The 22,622-nt window shown below is 48.9% G+C and overlaps 1 protein-coding gene across 1 annotated transcript in view; it reads left to right on the top strand.

Moving 5' to 3' along the window:
* The window catches only part of LOC307198494 (uncharacterized protein), a gene marked incomplete at its 5' end in the record, with an annotated part of 144,476 nt that overhangs the window by 37,723 nt on the left and 84,131 nt on the right, over positions 1-22,622 (top strand). Inside the window, 11 exons of the mRNA XM_079945463.1 lie at positions 2,095-2,289; positions 8,759-8,914; positions 9,505-9,689; positions 10,601-10,783; positions 11,899-11,990; positions 13,311-13,474; positions 15,540-15,699; positions 15,932-16,011; positions 20,314-20,500; positions 21,549-21,704; positions 22,139-22,272. Coding sequence (XP_079801589.1) covers positions 2,095-2,289; positions 8,759-8,914; positions 9,505-9,689; positions 10,601-10,783; positions 11,899-11,990; positions 13,311-13,474; positions 15,540-15,699; positions 15,932-16,011; positions 20,314-20,500; positions 21,549-21,704; positions 22,139-22,272 — 1,692 coding nt within the window. The remainder of the gene's footprint in view (positions 1-2,094; positions 2,290-8,758; positions 8,915-9,504; positions 9,690-10,600; positions 10,784-11,898; positions 11,991-13,310; positions 13,475-15,539; positions 15,700-15,931; positions 16,012-20,313; positions 20,501-21,548; positions 21,705-22,138; positions 22,273-22,622) is intronic.

Genomic DNA, 22,622 nt, shown 5'->3' with positions numbered 1-22,622 from the left:
ATCTACCCTCCCACTCATCTCTCCATCTACACTTTCACTCAATCAACTATTTATTCTCTCAGTCACCCCCCATCCATCCACCTAGTCACCTACCCACGTACCCATCCATCCACCTGCTCTTCCATACGTCTATACCTCTTCTCTGTCCATCCATCCACCTATCCATCCTTCTGTCCTCATCCATCTATTCATTTATGTACTTGTCTACCCATCTCTCCATCTACCCTCTCATTCACCTATTTATTCATCTACCCTTCCACCCACCCATACATCTATCTATCAGTCTCCTCACCCACACATCTCTTCATCTGTTCTCCCACTTATCTATCCATCCTTGCATCCATCTATCCACCTGTCATCATTGGACAATATCCATCTTCTACCTGACATGTACCAGGCCCTGTGCTGGGCTCTGAGAATATGATGACGAACAAGAGAGACATGATCTCTGCCCGCTTGGTGCTCACAGCCCAGAGAGGTAGACAGATAAGAAATGAGTAGACACATTGATGAAACGATGGCAACTTTAAGTAGTGTGTTTAGGGAGGTGAAGTTTCAGCTGAGATCTGAAGGATGAACAAAAGCAGTCATGTGAAAAGCTGAGGTAAGAGCCTTCCAGGGAGGGGGCCCAGTATGTGCAGAGTTCCTGAGAAGAGAAAGGGCTTGGTGTGTTTAAGGAACAGAAATAGAGTAGAGAACAGTAAGTGCAGGAGAATGGTAACGTGGGAGCACAGTGAGGGAGTAGGGCCGTGTCGAGGAAGGGTTTTGAGTTGGCAAGTGATAACTTGAAAGTTCTGGCTGTTGTGTGGAAAATGGATTGTGGGGGCAGCAGCGGAAGAGGGAAGATCTCTGAGGCCGCATGTCCAGCAAACTTTATTTTTATTTATTTTGTGTGTGTGCGTCTGGCAAGTGTTGATTTTTCTTTATTGTCCAGCAAACTTTAAAGTAATGGCTTGACTTGGGACCCTTCCATCTCTTCCCCCCAGGTCCCTGTAGCTTGTCTGAGGGAGGGTGCTCTGTGCCGTATCCCAACCCTTTCTAATTTATGGAGAACAGGGAACCTATCATCCAAACTTTGCCCGCGGGGCTCAAGGCTGACCCTCTGGTGATTTCTCTGCAAATGCTCTCAGAGACACTTGGATGGGAGGATGGAAAGAAGGGATGCAAGAGTGAGTGAACAGATGGGTGGATGGATGTGCAGATGGAAGGAAGGAGGGACTTGTTCATTCATCCATCAGATTTTGAGAATCAACCAGCTCATCTGTTAGTCAGGGTTCTCCAGAGACATAGAACTCTTTCAATAGGATTATGGAGGCTGACAAGTCCCAGGCCTGCAGTCAGCATGCTGGAGAGCCAGGAGAGCTGATGGTGTAGTTCCCGTCTGAAGGCAGGAAAAAGCCAGTGTGCCAGTCTGAAGGTAGGCAGGAGGAATTCCCTCTTATTTGGAGGAACGGCAGACTTTTGTTTTATTCAGGCCTTCAACTGATTGGATGAGGCCCACCCACGTTATGGAGGGCAATCTGCTTGACTCAGTCTACTGATCTAAAATGTTAAAGCCATCCAGAAATGCTCTAACAGTAACGCCTGTAATAATGTTGGACCAAATATCTGGGCACCCCATGGCCCAATCAAGTAGACACAGAATTAACCATACCACCAGGGGTTGAGTGTGCTTAGTGAATGAGACACAGGTCCCTGCCCTCATGGAACTCAGGATCTTGCAAGAGAGACACACAGATTAGTCTGAGTGTGACCTTGGAGTAGTGTGCTTGACACTCAGAGGAAGGAGTGATAAATTTGGCTGGGGGAGGGGAGGGGGACTGTGTGAAGGGAGTGATATGGGAATTTAGGGAAGGCTTCCCAGAGGTGGTGACCTTTGAACCAGGGCTTAAGAATCAGTAGGAATTCTTGCTTTGTGGCCCTTGCCAGGTAGATCTGGAGCTTGATGACTTTCTAAGATTGTACCTCTTGGCCCTTGGGCCTGGCTGGACCCTGGGGAGCCCAGGGCCCCCTGTTCAAGCTCCCAACCCCATAGCTCTTTGTCAACCTTGTGACTGGGTTACTCCTCCCTGAGCCCCTGGCTTTCCTTCCTAGCTGGGGCTCCGGCTGGAAAATGCTGAGGAAATAGCCAGCAGGCTATTTGGCCCAAAGTCATTCTGGGGGCAGGAAGAGGAGAGACAGGCCCAGGCGGAAAAGCCCCCAGAGCCAGGACCAGGGCCTACACCGCAGCCAGCCAACCCCGCCTGTCCAGGAGAAAGGTCCAGAAAGATGAGAGACCTGCAGCGGAAGGTAAGGGAAGCGCCCAAGCCCACCTCACGCCCACTCCTCTACACTGTCAGGTGGCAGCTTGGGCTTTGGGACTGGGGGACCCAGGTGTCCATGAACTCTGACCCTGCCCTCCCACCCACTTACAGAAGCAAATTTCCGGTCCAGATCTCAGTAGTGAGCTGTATCACGTACATAGAGAAGTGCACACCCCGTGCGTTTCCCCCAGTGGAACACATCTTTACAACGAGCGCCCAGACCCTCATCAGCTCCCCAGACACCCTCTTCGGTCCCCCTCTTCTGATGTACCCACCCATACCCAAGGGTAACCACTGTTCTGACCCCTAAAAGCATCAATGAACTCTACTTTAAAATCAGCTTTGTTGAGATATAATCAAACTACAATAAATAGTATGTGTTTAAAGTGTACAATTTGATAGGTTTTGACATACGTATATACCATGAAACCATCACCAACTAAATCAACATATCCCTCACCCCCAAAGTTTTCTTCGTGCTTCTTAATCCCTTCCTCCTGCTCCCTGTTGTGATAGGCTTCTTCTGTCAAAATAGATGTTTGTATTTTCTGGAATGTTGCATAAAGGGAATTATGCAGCGTATACTTTTGTTTTTAAAGCATGTCCTCCTTTTTGGCCTGGCTTCCTTTATTCGGCGTAAGTATTTTGAGATTCATCCATGTGGTAGAGTATACTAATAGTTTATTTCTTCCTGTGGCCATGTAGTGGTTCATGGTGTGGATGAACCACAGTCTGTATTCACCTGTTGGTGCATATTTGTGTTATGTCCAGTTTGGGGCTGTTACAAGTAGGACTGCTATGAACATTCGTGTACAAGTCTTCATATAAATATATGTTTTCATGTCTCGGGTAAATATCTAAGGATGGGATGGCTTAGATCATACGGTAGTTGTATGTTTACTTGTGTAAGAGCTAGCTAAACTGTTTTGCAAAGTGGTTGTAGCATTTTGCATTCCCACCAGCAGTGTATGAGAGTTTTAATTCTTGTACATCCTCGCCAACACTTGGTAGGATTAGACTTTTTAGTGTTTGCTATTCTAATTGTTTGTCGTAGTGTCTTGGGGCTTTAAAGTACATTTTCCTAATGCTACTGATGTTGGGCATCTTTTAGGTGCTTACTTGTCATCCGTACCTCTTTGGTGAAGTGTACGTTCAAATATTTTATCCTTTTTTAAAAATTCGGTTGGCTTCTTATGACTGAGTTTTGAAAATTCCTGCTCTATTCTGAACACAAGGCTTGTATCAGATATGTGACTTGCAAATATTTTCTCCCAATGTATGGCATGGTCTTTTCATTCTCTTAACAGTGTCTTTTGAAGAGCAGATGTTCTTGATTTCAATGAACTCAAGTTTATCCATTTCTTTTACGCATAAAGTTTTGGGTGTTTCATCTAAGAAATCTTTGCCTAATGCAATGTTACAGAGATCCTTGGGACCCTCTGGAGATTTCCAGAGTTCTTTCTCTGTGTGGCTCTTTCCTCTCTTGTACTCTGCCCTGCAAAGTCCAGCTACCTTGGTTTCCCTGGACTCCCAGATCCTCAACCCTGAGAGTCTGTCATGCCCCGCTGTTCCCCTCCCTGCACCTCAGCCTGAGCTCTCTCCAGGCAGTAAGCTGGGGCTCACCTTGCTATTTCCCATCTCTTGGGTTCATTGTCTCACATTACCTGATGTCTAATGTCTTGGGAACTTTTGTTTCTTCTGTTTCATCTGTTGCTCCACGTGGGAAGATAAATCTAGTCCTTGTAACTTCAATATGGTTGACAGCAGAGGTCACATCCAGCTTCTTTTGTGAACTTAATATAAATGGAATCATTCACCGTGTACTCTTTAAAAAAATGAGGTGAAGCTCACGTAAACATAAAATTAACTATTTTAAAGTATACAATTCAGTGACACGTCGTATATTCACAATGTTGTGCAACCACCACCTCTGTCTCGTTCCAAACATTTTCATCACCCCAAGGAGACCCCACGCTCATTAGCAGTCACGTCCCATTCCCTCATTTCCCAGCCCCTGGCAACCATGAATGTGCTTTCTGTCTCTATAGATTTACCTATTCTGGACATTTCATCTAAACAGAATCATACAATATGTGGCCTTTTGTGTCTGGTTCTTTCACTGAGCACGTTCTTAAGGTTCATTTGTCCTGTAGCATGTATCAGTACATCATTCCTTTCTTTTTTCTATTGCACAAATAGTTTTTTAATTGAAGTATAGTTGATTATAATGTGATAGTTTCCGGTGTACAGCAAAGTGATTCAGTTATATGTATACATACGTTTATGTATACACAATACGTATATGTATACATACATACACGTATGTATATATACACATATATGTATACATACATAACTGAATATATACACACACACATATATACTTTTTCAGATTCTTTTCCATTATAGGTTATTACAAGATACTGAATATAGTTCCCTGTGCTATACAGTCGGTCCTTGTTATTTATCTATTTTATATATAGTAGTGTGTATATGTTAATCCCAAACTCCTAATTTATCCCTCCCCAACCCCTTTTCCCCTTTGGTAACCATAAATTTGTTTTCTATATCTGTGAGTCTGTTTCTGTTTTGTAAATAAGTTCATTTATATCATTTTTTTAGATTCCACATATAAGTGATAGCATACGACATTTGTCATTCTCTCTCTGACTTCACTTAGTATGATCATCTCTAGGTCCCTCCACGTTGCTGCAAATGGCATTATTTCATTCTTTTTTATGACTGAGTAGTATTCCATTGTGTATATGTACCACATCTTCTTTATCCATTCATCTCTCAATGGACACTTACGTTGCTTCCATGTCTTAGCTATTGTAAATCATGCTGCTATAAACATTGAGGTGCATGTATATTTTTGAATTAGGGTTTTCTCCGGATATATGCCCAGGAGTGGGATTGCTGGATCATATGGTAGTTCTATTTTCAGTTTTTAAAGGATGCTTCATACTGTACTCCATAGTGGCTGTACCAATTTACACTCCCACGTACAGTGTAGGAGGGTTCCCTTTTCTCCACACCCTCTCCAGCATTTGTTGTTTGTAGATTTTCTGATGATGCCCATTCTAACTGGTGTGGGGTGATACCTCATTGTAGTTTTGATTTGCATTTCTCTAATGCTTAGTGATGTTGAGCATCTTTTCATGTGCTTCTTGGCCACCTGTATGTCTTCCTTGGAGAAATGTCTACTTAGGTCTTCTGCCCATTTTTTGATTGGGTTGTTTGTTTTTTTGATATTGAGCTATATGAGCTGTTCATGTATTTCGGAAATTAATCCCTTGTCGGTTGTATCATTTGCAAGTATTTTCTCCCAGTCCGTAGGCTGTCTTTTTGTTTTGTTTATGGTTTCTTTTGCTATGCAAAAGCTTATAAGTTTGGTTAGGTCCCGTTTGTTTATTTTTGCCTTTATATCTTTTGCCTTGGGAGACTGACCTAAGAAAACATTGCTACAATTTATGTCAGAGAATGTTTGCCTGTATTCTCTTCTAGGAGTTTTATGGTGTCATGTCTTATGTTTAAGTCTTTAAGGCATTTTGAGTTTATTTTTGTGTATGGTGAGAGGGCGTGTTCTAACTTCATTGATTTACATGCGGCTGTCCAGCTTTCCCATCAGCACTTACTGAAGAGACTGTCTTTTCTCCATTGTATGTTCTTGCCTACTTTGTCATAGATTACCTGACTGTAGGCGTGTGGGTTTATTTCTGGGCTCTCTATTCTGTTCCATTGATCTATATGTCTGTTTTTGTGCTTCATTCCTTCTTAAGGCTGGATGACAGTGCGTTGTATGGATGGACCACGTTTTGTGTGTTCCTTCATCTGCCGATGGACTTTTGGTTTGTTTCCATCTTGTGACGACTGTGAATAATGCTGCTCACATCCTCTTTTTTTGTGTCTGACTTCTGTTGCTTGAAGTGTGTTCATGAGATCCATCTGTGTTGCTGTGTGTACTTACAGCTTGTTCATTCTCCTTGCTGTGTAGCATCCCATGGTGTGAATATAACACAGTTTCTTTATCCATTTACTTTTGGTGGGCTTTTGGGTAGTTTCCAGTTCCTGGCTTATTATGGGTAGTGCAGTGAACATTCTGTGCATGTCTCTTTGGTGAATATAGGTGCACATTTCTGTCCAGTGTGTACCCAGCAGTGGAACTGCTAGGGTGTGTGTGTGCTTTCCCGGTTTCCCACTTCATATTGTTACTTGAGTATTTTCTTACTGAAAACTCATTGTACGCATACATTTTGACACCCTTTCTGGGGGTGGGGATCTCACTTTACATAACCGTTGCCCCAACAATAGACAATGAAATCGTTAGCATCTTTTTGCTCTTATAAATGTCATTTACACATACATCTGGGGGTAATCAAGGTGGTGGCTGGGGCATTTGTTCAAACATTAACACGTTTACTAACCACCAACTGTGACCCCAGGGCCCAGGAGCACAAAGATGATCAGGACGTGGTCCCTACCATCAAAAGCCTCTTGGACCAGATCTGAGGCCAGCAAGTAACTTGAATAAGGGCGGTGGGCTGGATATAAATGTTTTTTCTTAGAATCCACAATCCCTTTGGTCTGTTGTTTTCTCCCTTGTGACAGATTCACATCCCAAGATATATTTTGCACAAGCACAGTGACGAATGGCAACAGTCCTTGGCCTGAGTGTTGGAGAGACAGCAGGGAATGGTGGGGAGTATGGCAGTCAGGCATGTAGCACAGGTCTCAGCTCAGGGTGGCAGCCACTGCTCAGCTCTGAACACTTGTTGCCCCTTGTTGTGAGTGCGGGCTGGGAGGGAGGGGGAGACAGGCCAATATTTCTCTTTTTTGAGATGCTGGCTATGTGGATTTTATAGAAAATCTCCCGATTTTTAAATATTAGAAATAAATTTAAAAATACACACTGCATGAAAAATAAAGACCAAGAAACTGTCACAGACCAGGGCAGACTGAAGAGACATGACACAACACTAAATGCCATGTGGCACCTGGATTGGATCCTGGAATAGAAACAGGATGGGATGGAAAAGTCCGATAAAGTCCAGAGTTTAGTTAATAACATGCCGGTGTTGATTTCTTAGTTTTCACCATGTTTCCTGGTCATGTAAGATGTTAACAATGGAGGAAACAGGATGATGGGTCCATAGGAGCTCTCGGTACTATCTTTGCAACTTCAAAAAATATTTTCTTATTGGAGTAGAGTTGATTTACAATGTTGTGTTAGTTTCAGGTGTACAGCAAAGGGACTCAGTTATACCCATACCTATATCCACTCTCTATTAGATTTTTTTTCCCTTATAGGTCATTCCAGAATAGTGGGGAGAGTTCCCTGTGCTGCACAGTAGGTCCTTATTAGTTATATCTATTTTAGATATAGTAGTGTGTATATGACAGTCCCAATCTCCCAATTTATCCCTGCCTTCCCTTCCCCCCCTGGTAGCTATAAGATTGTTTTCTACATCTGTAACTCATTTTTGTTTTGTAAATAAGTTCATTTGTACCATTTTTTAGATTCCACCTGTAAGCGAATCATGATATTTGTCTTTCTCTGACTTACTTCACTCAGTATGACAATCTCTAGGTCCATCCATGTTGCTGCAAATGGCATTATTTTGTTCTTTTTATGGCTGAGTAATATTCCACTGTATATATGTACCACATCTTCTTTAGCCATTCATCTGTCAATGGACATTTAGGTTGCTTCCATGTCTTGGCTATTGTAAACAGTGCTGCAATGAACACTGGGCGGCATGTATCTTTTCGAATTATGGTTTTCTCTGGATATATGCCCAGGAGTGGGATTGCTGGATCATATGGTAGCTCTATTTTTAGTTTTTTAAGGAACCTCCATACTGTTCTCCATAGTGGCTGTATCAATTTACATTCCCACCAACAGTGCAGGAGGGTTCCCTTTTCTCCACATCCTCTCCAGCATTTATTTGTAGATTTTTTTGATGATGGCCATTCTGACAGACATGAGGTGATACCTCACTATAGTTTTGATTTGCATTTCTCTAATAATTAGTGATGTTGAGCACCTTTTCATGTGCTTTTTGGCCATCTGTATGTCTTCTTTAGGGAAGTAACTTTTCTGTATGTCGAAAATTATTCCAAAATAAAGTTTGCTAAAACTCTCTCTCTGTCTCTGTCTCTCTGTCTCTGTCTCTGTCTCTCTGTCACACACACACACACACACACACACACACACACACACACACACACACACACACACACACACACACACACACACACACACACTGCACTGGGCATTGAGTAGACTGTGCAGGTCCAAGAAAACACATCTGCAGATTCTGCCTCTGGGCCGTGAGTTTTGCAAGCCCTGCTCTGGACCCCACAAGCCCTTCACTTTTCTCTCCAGGTGCCCCTTCCCCCTCCCAAAGTCCAGGTACCTTGCCCGGCTAACCCAGACCTGTTCCTGGTCACAGGTGGCCCAGAGGCATCGGGAGCGGCGGGCGCTGCAGTGTGAGCTGAGCATGAAGGTTTTTGGGCATGAGCTGAGCTTTGTGGACTGCGGGGCGATGGGGAGTCATGTGACACGCCAGTCCCTGAACCTGGCCGAGCTTGCTGTCAAGCTCCTGAAGGTACCTCAGGCTGGGCTCGGCCCCTCCCTGTCGTCTGGTCCGAAGATGTTTCCTTTGATGCTTTGGGGAAATACTAAAGTACTTTCAGACTTAAGAGCATGGAATTTGGAGCCAGACTGCCCAAGTTCAAAAACTGGCTGCACCGCTTACCACCCTGGGCATGTTGCTGAACTTGCCACGGCCTCAGTTTCTTTATCTGTGAAATGGGAATGATAGAATAGTAATAGTGTAATAATATCTACTTCATAGAGCTGTTGAATCAAGTGACTTCATGCAGTAAAAATGCAACAACACGTTTAGAGTGTGCCTGGCACGTACTAAGTGCTCTGTACCGCAGGCAGGGCCCACACCCCTCCTTACCTGGCTGACCCTGGATGCTTGACCTCTGACCATGTCCCTTGGTAAATTATCTTGGTTCAAACCCCAGCTCTTCCTGTTTCTAGCTACATGGGCTCAGCCGGGTTATTTTATCTGTTTGTGGGCTCTGTTTTCTCATCTGGAAACTGGAGACAATGATAAGGTCCCCTCTGAGGGCTGTGTGAGGGTTAAGTGAGGCCGTCACATGCACTGTTACGGTTCTCTGACTGCAGGGGCAGGAGGTGCAGGTGAACCGAAGGCTGAACCTGGCCATGGAGGAGCTCACTTTTCCCACCATGTCTGGACTCCTAGCCCAGCTGACCCTAAACGCCTCGGCTGCCATCAACATCCAGGTCGGAGGGACAGCCAACTTCCAGCAGCGCTCGGATTTCTCTGTGAATGGTTATGTCAAGCCCAGGTAGCTGGCTCCTCAGAGCTGGGGGAGGTGGGTGGGTGGGGGCCTCCCCCTGCAGAGAGCTGGGGCGTCAGCATGGGCTGGAGGGGAGCCCTGCTCTGCTGACCACCTGTTATATCAGCTACTGTTGATGGAGTGTTTTTTGTGCCAAGAGACTTTGAGGAGAACCTGGGCGGCTACACCCACTTTACAGGTGAGAAGACTGAGGCTTGGCGAGGTGAGGTTCCATGCCCGAGGTGGCACAGCAGTGCGAGGCAGCTGAGATTCGTCTCGTGCCACAACTCTACTCTTCCCTCTGCCCCCTCTGCCTCCGAGGGGAGGGGAGATGGGAGAGAGGGAAAAGCATTTAAGGCACACGGGCTCTGAGCCCACTGAACTCACATGGCCACTCACGAGGTGGACGCTTTCCTTCTTCCAACTAAGGGTTGAGGAAACTGAGACGCAGGATGAGTGCACAGCTGACCCAGGGCCACATGGCACGAAGGATTTTGAGCAGCATTTGACAATGCTCACCTTCCCAGGCCTGCTGGGCGACTGTCCCAGCCACTAAGCCGACCTGTCCTTGGTTTCTGGGTCTGATGTGGGGTATGTGGGTGTCCTGTGACGGCTGCTTTTTGGCATGGAGACCCTGGGTTTGGGCTCCAGAACTGGCTGTTCCATGTCCCGACTGTGGGACCCACACAGCTGGTGTCACCCCTCTGAGCCTCGGTTTCCCCATCTGTAAAATGGGACTAGTGATGGTGAGGGTTCGATGGTGATGTGTAGAGTGCTTGGCACACATGGAGTGCGTGGTCAGCGGTGTCCATGGTGGAGGGGCTGCTCTGGCTCAGGACCACGGAGAGCAGCCGGGTGGGTTGGTGCTGGCTTTGCCGTTGCCTGGGGCTGCAGGATGCAGTTGTGTGCCTCTTCCTCAGCGCCCTGCTCCAGATCTCGGCGCAGATGGGCACAGTGGGCACCCTGGGGCAGGCTGGGCTGAGGTGGGTGACCGGCGTCCGTGGCACCGCCAGCCTGGATGGAGGGATCCGGATAAAGAAGGGCCAGGACCTCAGGGTGCATCTGAACACACCCGAGGAGGCTGTGGAGCTGCTCCGCTTCAGGTGGGTTCCCGCACCTGGAGAGGGAGCCCGTGAGTGCACCTGTGTGCGAGCCAGGCTGGGCACAGGTGTGGGTGCATGTGTCTGTGAGAGTGTGTGCACGATCACCTTGCATGTGCACCTGTGTCTGACCACGTGTATCTGTGAGTGTGTGCGCCTAAGGATGTGCCTGTGAGTCTGTGTATGTGAATGTGTGTCTCTGGGCGTGTTTGTGAGAGTGTGTGCGCATGTCAGTGAGTGGGCTACACGTGGGCGTGCGTGTGTGTGCACATGTGTCAAGGTGGGGTGGGTGTGTCTGTGACAGGGACTGAGGGCAGCCTAGAGGTGGGGATTCCCACACTCCTCAGCAATTTACAGGGGTCCCTCCTGAGGCCTGCTTGTCCCCAGCCCCCTGGAGAGGTGACACTTAGAGAACAGTGATTTCCAAGGGAACGGGAGAAGCCAGGCTGCTCCCACCTCCACCTGCCTCCTTCCCTGTGTCCCACCCTTGCTGGAGGCGCTGCTGCTCTCCTGACCCTCTCCCGGCAGCAGCCAGTAGAGTCCTTTGAAATGTCAGTTAAGTCCTATCGTGCTCCCCCCTCCCCTGTTTAAAATCCCTAGCTTGCTTCTAGGATAACCCAGCTGCACGTGATTCTCCTGCCCGATGGAGGCCCTGCCCACCCCCCTCACCTGTCTCCTGTCATTCCTTCCTGCCCCTCGCTATCCCCTTCCATTCTGGCCCCCTCTCACCACCCTTTTATCTGTGCTACCAAAGAGCCCCCTTTTCTCCCACCCCAGGGCCTTTGCACCTGCTGTTCCCTTTGTTTGGAGTGCTGGCTCCTTCTCATCCTTTGATCCTCTGACCAAATGTTACCCCTACAGAGAGTCCTTTCCAAACCCTGAGCTGAAGAACGTCCTGCTCTGTCTCCAGGACAGACCCTATGCCCATGCTGTGCCCCATTTTAGGTTTTTCATAGTGCTTGTCACCCTCTGTGTTCATGGAGTGTCTCCCCCACCAGTGTGCAGACTCCCCAAAGGCCTGTCCTGTTGATAGTGGGATTTGCCCTAGTGCCTTGCCCTGGTGGCTTTATGGTTGAGTGAAAACAGCTCGCCTGGCACTTTCCTCCTTTCCCACCCAGCTCTCAGCTGTTTCTCATCACTGGGGATGGCATGAGGAGCCTCAGTCACGCTCACGTCCCTTCTGAGGCCCAATCCTGTACCGACAAGGAAGGTAGGTGCCAGCAGGGCCTCCGTGTCATTGTCCCGAGATGGTTGTCCTGGGGGCTGAGGGCTAAGATGCCAGGTCCAAATTCCAGAGTTACTCTTCTGCCCTAAAAGTACTTAAGCCCCTTAACTCAATGATGCTGCTTCTAGAACTCTACCTTATGAAAATAAACCAAAATCATTTTAAAATGCCCTGTGCCCAGAGATGTTCGTTGCGTCATTATTTACAGAGCAAAAAAATAGGCAGCAACTCAAATATCCAACAGTAGGCGAATGGCTTATTGTAAGGGCCTTTGAGCTAAGAATAGACTTTTACATTTCCAAATGCAGAAAAATAATCAAAAGGACTATTTCATAACATGAGAAATTTGTGAAATTCATATTTCAGTGTCCATAAATGAAGTTTTATTGGTGCAGAGCCACGCCCGTTGCCTGTGGCTTTTCTTCAGCAACAGCAGAGTTGAGTAACAGACTGTGTGACCAGCAGAACCTCAAATATTTACTATCTGGCCATTTACAGAAAACGTTTGCCAATTCCTGGTTTAGTAAAGTACTGAGATATCCCATAACTTTTAAGCTCTGTAATGAAGGACATGTTTTAATAGCACGAGAAAATTTTTTTGATAATAACATCAGGTGAAAGGCAACAAAATTGAAAACAGAGGGGAAGGAGGTATACCAAACAGTCACAGATCTTGCAGTCATGTTGGGGCTGAGGTGGGGGAGGGGCCTACTTAAATGATTTCTTTAGGCTAAATTCTGTCCTAAATGCTTGCTGAGCTGTTAATCCTCACAGCTACACCATGGGGCTGGAACTGTTATCACTCCCAGCTGACAGATGAGAAACACCAAAGCACAGAGATGTTAAGTAACTTGTCCAAGGTCACACAGCTGGGAAGTGGCAGAACTGGAATGTGGATCCAGGCATTCTTGCTCCAGAGCCTGTGTCCTACACAGTACTGCCCGACACTCTGATAGTCTACACCAGGGGTCCTCAACTGGGGACAATTTTTGGCCCCTCGGGACATTTGGCGATGTCTGGATACATTTTGAGGTGTCATCCTGGTGCGGGAGGTGCTACCAGTATCTAGTGGGTTGAGTCCAGGACAGCTTCCCACAACAAGAAATTATCCAGACCAGTGTGTCGATAGCGCCAAGGCTGAGAAACCCTGGTCCACACAGTACCGCCTCATACAGTTAATGTCTACACGATACTGTTTCTCAAAAGAATGTAGAGATGCTCCTTCTTTGCTGATGGGCGCATCCATGGCCTGCCTCGAGCCCTCTGGCTCTCTACTGACCGTGCTGCCTCCTCCCTTTCTCACAGTGTCCCGCACTTGGGGCTGGCAGCTGTGCACTGAAGTGAGCTGGCCTCCAGCCGGGCAGCCCTACCTGCTCTCGGTGCCTGTGTTTGCGGCTGTGAGGCTGAAGAAGCAGGACCGGGGGCTCCAACGCTATCTGCTGGAAGCTGCCTATACCCTCCACCCCCCGGTAGGCCCTCCTTTCCCAGCCAGGTTCTGGGTCTCCCTAGGTCTTCTACTCAGGCCTCAGCCTTGGGGATCACTCATAAAGACATGGGCCTCCTCCCTGGAGCAGGACCAGCTGGGCTGGTCCTGCTGTAGTCTCCCTCCTGCCTCAGGACCCTTGCACATGCTGATCCTCTGTCCCTGGCTTGATGACTTATAACTCTGAATCAATCTTCAGAGCTCACTTTAGGGGGGTCACCTCCTCAGTGAAGCCTGCCCTGATTACCCCGAAGTGGTCATATTCCCTTGTTAGTGCTCTAGTACGATCATGTTCCTTCCCTTTAGATCACATTTGTGTTCATTACTGAAACCAATTGGTTAAGATCTGTCTTCCCCACTAGTCACTCAGTTCCTGGGAACAGTGCCTGTTTTTCTCACCCCTGTGTCCCCAGCACCTGGCACAGAATGGGCACTCAGCAGCCCCCTATCTGATTTCCCAGTTCCCGCTCTTGTCTCCTTACCATATGTTCTCCACCAGCAGCCAGACAGACCTTCCAAAATCCCAAAATGACTGTGTCCCTCCCCTGCTCAGAAGTCTCCAGTGGCTCCTATTCCTCTCAGAATAGGACCCACTCACCCTGACCCATAGGCTTTCAGTGATCCTGCCATGCCGGCCTCTCCTCCCCATCTCCGCAAATGTTTACCAGGCTCACCGCTCTCCAGACACACCGACCTCCTTTTTATTAAATGCCAAGTGCATTGCTGCCCCAGGGCCTTTGCACTGTCTGTTTCCTCTGCCTGGAACAGTCTTTCCCAGACATCCACTCAACTCCTTCCCTTGCTTCCTTCAAGTCTCATCAAATGCCCCCTCCTCAGAGGCAGCTTCCCTCCCTGACCACCCAGTCCAGAACAATGACCCTGTCAGGGCCCCTGATCCTCTGAGTTTGTCAGCAGAGCGCTCAGCAGCTGGTGGTGGTGAGCTGCTGTCTTACCTACTTCTGTATCTGGAGGTCCTGTGCCTCCCCCTCTAGAATGTAGGTGCCAAGAGGGCGGGACTTTTTGTCTAACACTCAGTTGCATTCCCTGTGTCTGCAACTGTGCCTCACACACAGTAGTCAACATTTATTGGTACTAAATGAATGACGATGACGCAGCGTTGGTTTATTTGAAAATTAATTAATTTTTATTTTTGGCTACGTTGGGTCTTCTTTGCAGTACGTGGGCTGCTCATTGTGGCTTCTCTTGTTGTGGAGCACGAGCTCTAGGCACGTGGGCTTTGGTAGTTGTGGCACACGGGCTCAGTAGTCGTGGCTCATGGGCTCTAGCGTGCAGGCTCAGTAGTTGTGGCGCATGGGCTTAGTTGCTCTGCGGCATGTGGGATCTTCCCGGACCAGGCCTCGAACCTGTGTCCCCTGCATTGGCAGGTGGATTCTTAACCACTGCACCACCAGGGAAGTCCCTGATGCAGGTTTTTAAAGGGGGCCCGTGTCTTAGGCTGTGTTTTCCCAGAAGCAGACTGGAGCCAAGGATTTGGGTAAAAGTGTGGATGAAGAAAAGACTCCAGGAGGACCCAGGAAGAGGGTGGAGAAAATAGGGTAGGGAAGGGGAAGAAGCTGAGCAGGAGTGATGGCAGGTGCAGTGGCAGCCTCAGCGTGATTCCTGGGCAGCCCTGGAGCAGGAGTTAATCTCAGAGTTTGGTCCCCTTGAGGCTAAGGAGCCGAGATATTTTTCCCTCCTGTGCCAGAGGGCAATGCTCTGGAGGTCCCAGGTGCCAGGGGTTAAGAGCAAAGTGCACGGAAGCTGGGAGATGAGCATGCTGAGCTGGTCAAGGGTCCGAGGGGATCTGGGCAGGGTGCCGATGGTGTACGATAAGTCTCCTTCCCTGGCTGTTTGCTGAACAAACTGAGATCCTGTCCCTGGGGTCCTGAGTTGTCCTGTAGGACTCTCCTCCAGGATATGGATCCCCAAATCCCTGGTTTGGGGGTTCTTATCTGTTCTTAGCAGGACAAGGATAAGCATAAGAACTCAAGTTTTTGAAGGTGGGGGGCCTGGATGGGTTCTTGATCTTGAGGACTCTGCTGTGTTTCCAGAAGGACTGCTGGCTCCCTCAAGAAGCCTCAGCCCACGTCTTCATGGGCACGCCCGGGTCGGAAGTGCCCAGGGACGTCGGGGTGGATGTCAGCTACAGCTGGCCCCAGAGGAAGTTCCGGCTCAAGCTTCTCCATCCCAAGAAGAAAATTGAGTTGGACGGTAATGACAGTGTTCCTACCCATCACCGTGCCCTCGGCCATGTGCCAGATGCAGCCCGCTCACTGTGGATTCCTCAGCCACCCTCTGAGGTCGGCACTAAATGTAGCCCCGTTTTATGGGCTAGGAGCCACAGGCTCGGAGATTAGGAAACAAGCAGGACATCCCCTGGTGAACACAGGGGCGGATCCAGGATGTTGAACCCTGGTCTCTAAACTCTCGCTTTGTCTCCCAGGAAAGATTGACACTCTGCAAAGTGGCTGCATGGGTCACCTGGAACTGATACTGGACGACAGGGACGTCTACTACGTCAAGGTTTGTTCCCCGTCCTCAGCCCACCGGCGTTGGCTCCTGCCACCTCCCTGGGCATTTCAAGCCCCAGTCCCTGCTTACTCATCACCACCTCCTTTGGTGTTTTAGCTGTTCTTCTCCTTCCACCTACCAATAACGTTTGTGACTTCTTGTTACCCAGAAGAGTAGGAAGAAGAAAAAAATGAGCTCAAATCTCACCACTATTGATGTCATAAATTGATAATATTAGTAACACAGGAGCATGCTTTAAAAAATTCAGAGTAGAGAAAGGTATAAAAAGGTAAGTGAAAGAGTGCCACTCCCCAGATTTCCAGAAGAAATGTCAGCGCACACACCAAGAAATCTGTATGAGTTCCCCAGGGCGGCCTTAACAAAGTGCCCCAAATTTGGAGATGCTTAAACAATGGAAAATTTTCCCTCGCAGTTCTGGAGGCTGGAAGTTCAAAATCAAGGTGTTGGCAGGGTTGGTTCCTTCTAAGGGCTGTGAGGCAGAATCTAGTCCATGCTTCTCTCTTAGTTTTTAGTAGCCTCAGGCATTTCTTGGCTTGTAGATAGCTGTCTTCTCCCTGTATCTCCACATTGTCTGCCTTCTGTAGGTATCTGTGTCCAAATTTCTCTTTTTGTAAGTTTACCAGTCATGCTGGATTAGGGTCCATCCTAATGACCTCACTGGATCATCTGCAAAGTCCCTTTTTCCAAGTAAGGTCACATTCACAGGTCCTGGAGGTTAGGACCTCAACTTCTTTTGAGGGGGAGCACAGTTCAACCCATAATACAGTTCATAGATTTATAAAACCTTTCAGTTTAGAGTTTAGTTTTATTCTTTGCATGCTGCTTTTTCTTTTTTCAGTCAAAAATATATCTTTTTGTACCAGCACATACTGGTACAATTTAACTTAGTTAAAAAAATAGGTAATTCATTTAAATGATTCCAAGTTCAAAAGGTACAGAAGGGCATAGAGCTGAGTGTCTAGTACGATGGCCCCTATACACATGACTATTTAAGTGAGTCAGAGTAACAGAAAGTTAAAGATATGGTTTCTCAGCTGCACTGGCCACTTTTTAGAACTTTCCCATCATTGTAGAAAGTTCTATGGGTCAGCACAGGTATCGAGTTAAAAACTTTCCCTTACACCCCTCCTCAAAGCCAATCATTGTTCATTTTCTGGGACTCCTCTTAGAAATCATCTATGCCTACAATCCCCAAATAGATATCAATATATTTCCCCCCCATCTTTTATTTTAAAAACAAGAATGTCTACCATGTATTTTGAATGGCCGCATAATAGTCAATGGGGTGGAATTTATTTAGTTGGTTCCATAGTGGAGGGCTCTGGAGTTTTTCCCGGGTTCTTGGTCTTATAAATCACCTTTCCACCTTCAGGGTAAATTCTTAGCAGTGGAATTCCTGGAGCAAAGGTGTGTGCGTTTTTCTCTTCGTTATAGGTACTTTTTAAGGTTCTCAACCAGGAGGACCTGGATGGGACTCAGTGGGTCCATTGAAGCCCCTGCAATTGTGCAGAAGTTTTGTGTCTGTCCCCCTTCTGGGGAGAGGGTTTAGACCTTCCATCTGATGCTCAGGCAGGTCAGTGACTCCAAAAAGGACAAAAACAGCAGGTGTAGACTCGCTCCTGCCAAGCAGGACCTCTGGGCCCCTTTGGCCGTGAGTCTGATGGTTCTGCCTCGGTCTCCAGTGATTTCTCAGAGAGGTCTGGGTTGAAAATCTGGAGCCAGGGCTGGAAGTTTTGCTACATAAACACACTCTCAGCTCCTAGATCTGCTTCCTGTCGGGGTGGGAAGACCAAGTATCAGGGGAGAGCATCTTCCCCCTAAAGCCCCAGCTGCTTGACGGCTGAGACTACAAATCATTTTCAGAGCTCCCAGGAGCCCTCGAAGCATCCCTGTTCACTAAGCGCACAAGTGCTGATTGCCTGCACCTCCCTGCAGACCTGCCTGCCGCTCTCCAGAGGGCTGTCTGCAGCCTGGAAACATTGGCCTTTAGAGAAACTCCAGTTCTAGCTGCCTCAGAGCCATCATGATTAACGGTAACAGCTGGGGCTCTGGAACTTTCCAAAGCCTGTTCTCGGGGTGGGGGGCCACGGGTGACTTTGACCCCGGGTCCCTCTTTTAGTCCTCTTGGTAAGCCCATAGGAGATGAGGAAACTAAGGCAGATGAGCTCAGGAATACAAAGCAGCAAAGCTGGGTTCGACTCAGCTGAGTGTTGATGGGGTTTAAGGATGGCGTGGAGGAAAGTGTTAGATTTCAGTGCCCCCTCCGCTGGGTGCAATGATAGAGCATCCCCAAGTCCCAGGTTACCTGGAGAGCCCCAGTTTACCGTTGACCCAGCTCAATATGATTAGTGGTCTCTTTAACCGTTAAGTGTCCTGGTTTGGATGAGAAATTCTACAGTCATCCTGTTCATGGGCTGCACTTTGAGAACAATTACAGCTACTGCCGAGAAGCTTCTGATACAAACCAGAGAAAATCATCTCCAAGACATACCATTAAGTGAGAGAAGCAGAGGAGAGTGGAGAGCCTGCATCTGTTTTTGTGCAGAGTAAGAGGGAACGTGCACGTGTGTGATGGAGTGCACACGTACACACACGTGCGTGCACACGCACATATACACACATACATACAGACTCATACATATAGGCCCATGCTGTCTCTGGAAGATGTCCAAGAAGTGGACACAGTGGTTGCCTTGAGGGAGACTGGGAGACCAAGAAGGGGAACGAAACCTATATTTTTCATTGTCTTTATTAATTTATTCAACGACTGTTTATCAAGCACCTACGATGTGCCGGGAAGACAGCACACAAAAGAGATACACACACAAAATTCTCTCCTTTTGGAGCTTACGTTCTCATAGGAGAGATAATCAGTAAAATAAATAAGCAAATTGTGTAAGCACTATAGGAAAAGGGAATCAGTGAGCTGGATCCAGGGGTCTGAAGTTATGTGAGAAGAAGGGTCTGAGGGTTGCCTTCAGTTTTATTTTTTTAAATTTTTATTATTTAAAAAAAATTTATTTGGCTGCGCCGGGTCTTAGTTGCAGCACGCGGGATCTTCGTTGCAGCATGCGGGATCTTTCTTTAGTAGCGGCATGTGGGATCTTTAGTTGCGGCATGTGGGATCTAGTTCCCTGACCAGAGATCGAACCCGGGTTCCCTGAATTGGGAGTGTGGAATCTTAGCCACTGGACCACCAGGAAGTCCCACGGCTTCAGTTTAAAATAGGCTGACAGGTTAAGCCTGATTGAGAAGATAGCTTTTAGCTAAGACATAAAGCGTGTGGAGAAGAGAGCCATGTGGTTCTCTGGGGGAAGGGTATTGCAAGTAAAGAGCACAACGTGTACAAAGGTTCTGGGGCAGGAAAGTGCACAGAAGCACAGCCTGAGCCCCCATGTGCTTGGAGTGGAATAGGAGAAGGGACAGAAAGGTGGGAGGACAGATCATGTATGGCTTTGCCAAAGAGTAATCAGAAGAGAGTGATTTGTGACCGTTGTCAAGGAACAAAGGCAAAAACAGGATTTACAAGAAAGTATAAAGTAGTGGACAGTCTGGAAATAGTGAGGTCGTTTTTACATCTTTTGGGTAAACAGATCAGCTGGCAGCAGCAGAGAGGTCCTTGGGATTGGTCTACAGTTGGGGTGGCCGTCAGAGATGACAGCTGCCATTGCTATGGGCTGTAGTTGCTCTGGAAAACCTCAATGATGGAGACACAGAGCATGTTTGGGGCCATCTGTGTGTCCTGCCTCCCGGTGTCTGTGGGCAGTTTTGCCTGCGTCTGGCCAGGGCTGCACTGCTGACTTCCAAAGAAAGTCTTGGCCTTGTTGGCCTTTGCAAGGACTTTGGCTTTTACCCTGAGGAAGAGAGGTGTGCCATGATCCTATGGAAGGGCTTGCCCTGGTCACCAGGGTGGGAGCCAGGAGAGCCGGGAGAAGAATGTCACAGGAACACAGTGGCGATGAGCGGGCTCAAGCCGGGGCAGTGGTGGAGGTGGCTGAAGTGGTCGGGTCCCTGAATATTCTGCAGGGAGAGCTGGCCAGAGTCCCTGATAGATTGGACGGGGTGTTGAGGTTGGGGGGATAGGGAGGAAGGGTCCTTCAAACTTATGTCTGAATTTGTAACAGAGATGACCTATTTTGAACAATATTGAGCTTAAGAAATAGCAGCAGAATCAGCCTAGAAGCCCATTAGCCAGGCTGTGTCTCCTGCCCTCTGTCCGGTCCTGGTTCTTGCAGTCCGGGTGGAGCCTGCTGGCAGAGCCTGTCCCCTCAAGGGATGCTGGGGCCTTTCCAGGGCCGGAGCAACCTGTGGCCAGCAGCAGGTGGTGAGGCTCAGCGGATCGAGGCCCAGCTGGAGGTGAAACTGGTGACATCGGGCAGCCCTGTGGTCCTCGCGGGGAACCTCAGCCGGCAGGCAGGCAGCAGGCTGGCCTTCTCCATGTCACTGAGCAACCTGCTGAGTGACCAGGCCCACGTGTCAGGTAGGAGGAGGGACCCCTTTCTGCCACTTTTCTTCAATGGCCAGGCTTGGGGAGGGGAGGGCGGAGTGCCCCACTTGGAGTCCCCATCACCCGATCTCCCAGTATTCACATTCCATCCAAGGAAAATCCAGGCTCTGTATCTGCTCGCAGCTTCTGCCTGAGTCCCCCAGATGCCCCTCCCATGCGCTCGACTGCTCTGCAGGAACCGTCAACCGGCACCTTTTGGGGTGTTTGGATTCTGACCCATATTACGTGTTACACAATGTGTAAAAAACACATTTCGCATTTTGACCCGAATTGCATGGGGCACTGTTTGTATCTTGAACACACAGCCTGGCCTGGGTACTGACCAATCTGACCAGATGCCCACCCTGGTGCCAGAGCTGGCTTGGAGCCCTCCTGGCGATGCTGCTCGTGGGGTGTTCTCGGAGATTCCAGGGGAGTGATGTGAGTGGCTAGGGCTGTTGACTAGCTGGCCTATGCATTTTTTTTTTTTTTTTGCGGTACGCGGGCCTCTCACTGCTGTGGCCTCTCCCGTTGCGGAGCACAGGCTCCGGACGCGCAGGCTCAGCGGCCATGGCTCACGGGCCCAGCCGCTCCGCGGCATGTGGGATCCTCCTGGACCGGGGCACGAACCTGTGTCCCCTGCATCGGCAGGCGGACTCTCAACCACGGCGCCACCAGGGAAGCCTATGCATTTTTGATATTTTAACCTGCATGGCTATACCTGTGTGATCTGGCTGAATATCAGTGTAGCAGAAACAGGTTTCAGAAGGTGAAATTTACCCGATGATCCTTGATGCACGTCATTTATGTTTAAAACTTTTGGTCTGGACCCACAAAAGTGACTTTTGGGGTTGCCACCTGGACAGTGCAAAACACTGTCAGTGGCCCTGATGGCAGCATTCCTTGGCGGAGACTCAGGCACTGGTTCTATCGCGATACCCACCTGGGCGGTTCCCACTTCCTTTCCTCACCTGGTGCTGGGGGTAGGGTGTCAGTCTCTGGGGCGCAGGCCATGACCGCACCATACCTGCTCTCCCCGCAGCATTGCTGGAGAGGAAGGCGGAGGAAGGGCAGCAGGTGGTGGCCCTGGGTGGCGAGCTCTTCGTGCCAGGGCTTGTGGGGCTGCGCACCCAAGGCCTGCTGCAGCAGCGGGCCCGCCTCTGGACCAGCTCCCTGAGGATCAAGTACGGCCTCCTGGGTACGGCACCGCATGCTGGCTGCGGGCGAGGTGGGGAGTGGCCGGACCCGCACCGTCTCCTGGGGCTGTGGCTCCGAGGGCTAAGGTGCCACTGTCACCTCGGGTGTTTTGGCCTCACCGTGAGGCTCCTTAGCTAGTGAGTCATTCCACTGGCTTTGTGTGGAGCTGAGCACCTGCCTGTTAAAAAAAAACAAACAACAAAAAACACTACGTGTGTGTGTGTGTGTGTGTGTGTGTGTGTGTGTGTGTTGGGGGGGGACACAAATCTGTCTCTTAAAACCTCCCCATCGGCAGGTTCCAATGAGTGACGTTAGGTGAGGCAGATCCAGGGGGCTGGCTGAAGCTGGGCTGTACTTGACGCTCCTCTGCTTGGAATGAGGATGGAGGGCTACCTGGCAGAGGAAGGGCAGGGGTTTTTGGGTTGCCCTGCACAGGTCAGGCGAAGCAGCTGGCACAGGAGTGCAGCACCAGGCAGAAGCTGCGGGTGGAGAGCGGCTCAGAGGCCACCTACAAGCTGGAGCTGGACCACGAGCTCCACTGCACGCAGATCCCAGCATTCAGCCACAAGGTGGGTGCCGGGGCTGGGCGGGGGGTCTGGAGAGAGCCCCCAGGGTTAGGGAAGTGGTGGGTGAGCACCCTGAACCCATCCTCAGAGAGATGTATTTACTCAAGGTCGTGAATGGGAACGGATTAGGAATTGGAACTTTAGTCTCATCTTTCCCCTGTTCAGCTGGTGTTTATTAAATACTTACTCTATGCGCAGCACTGGGGGAGAGCTGTGCTTAAGGCAGCACCTAGTCTCTGCCATTCCATTGCTGGGGGAGGGTGTGTGGTAGAGAGCAAGAGACATGGACCAAATCAAGGGAAACGTAAGTGCCATGGGTGGTAAACAGGGCAGAGGCCGAGAGAGCGTAGCAC

Source organism: Stenella coeruleoalba (genome assembly GCF_951394435.1).
Source record: "Stenella coeruleoalba genome assembly, chromosome: 15".
NCBI lineage: Eukaryota > Metazoa > Chordata > Mammalia > Artiodactyla > Delphinidae > Stenella > Stenella coeruleoalba.
The sequence above is the reverse complement of the archived record's forward strand: the minus strand, read 5'-3'. Positions and strand labels throughout refer to the sequence as shown.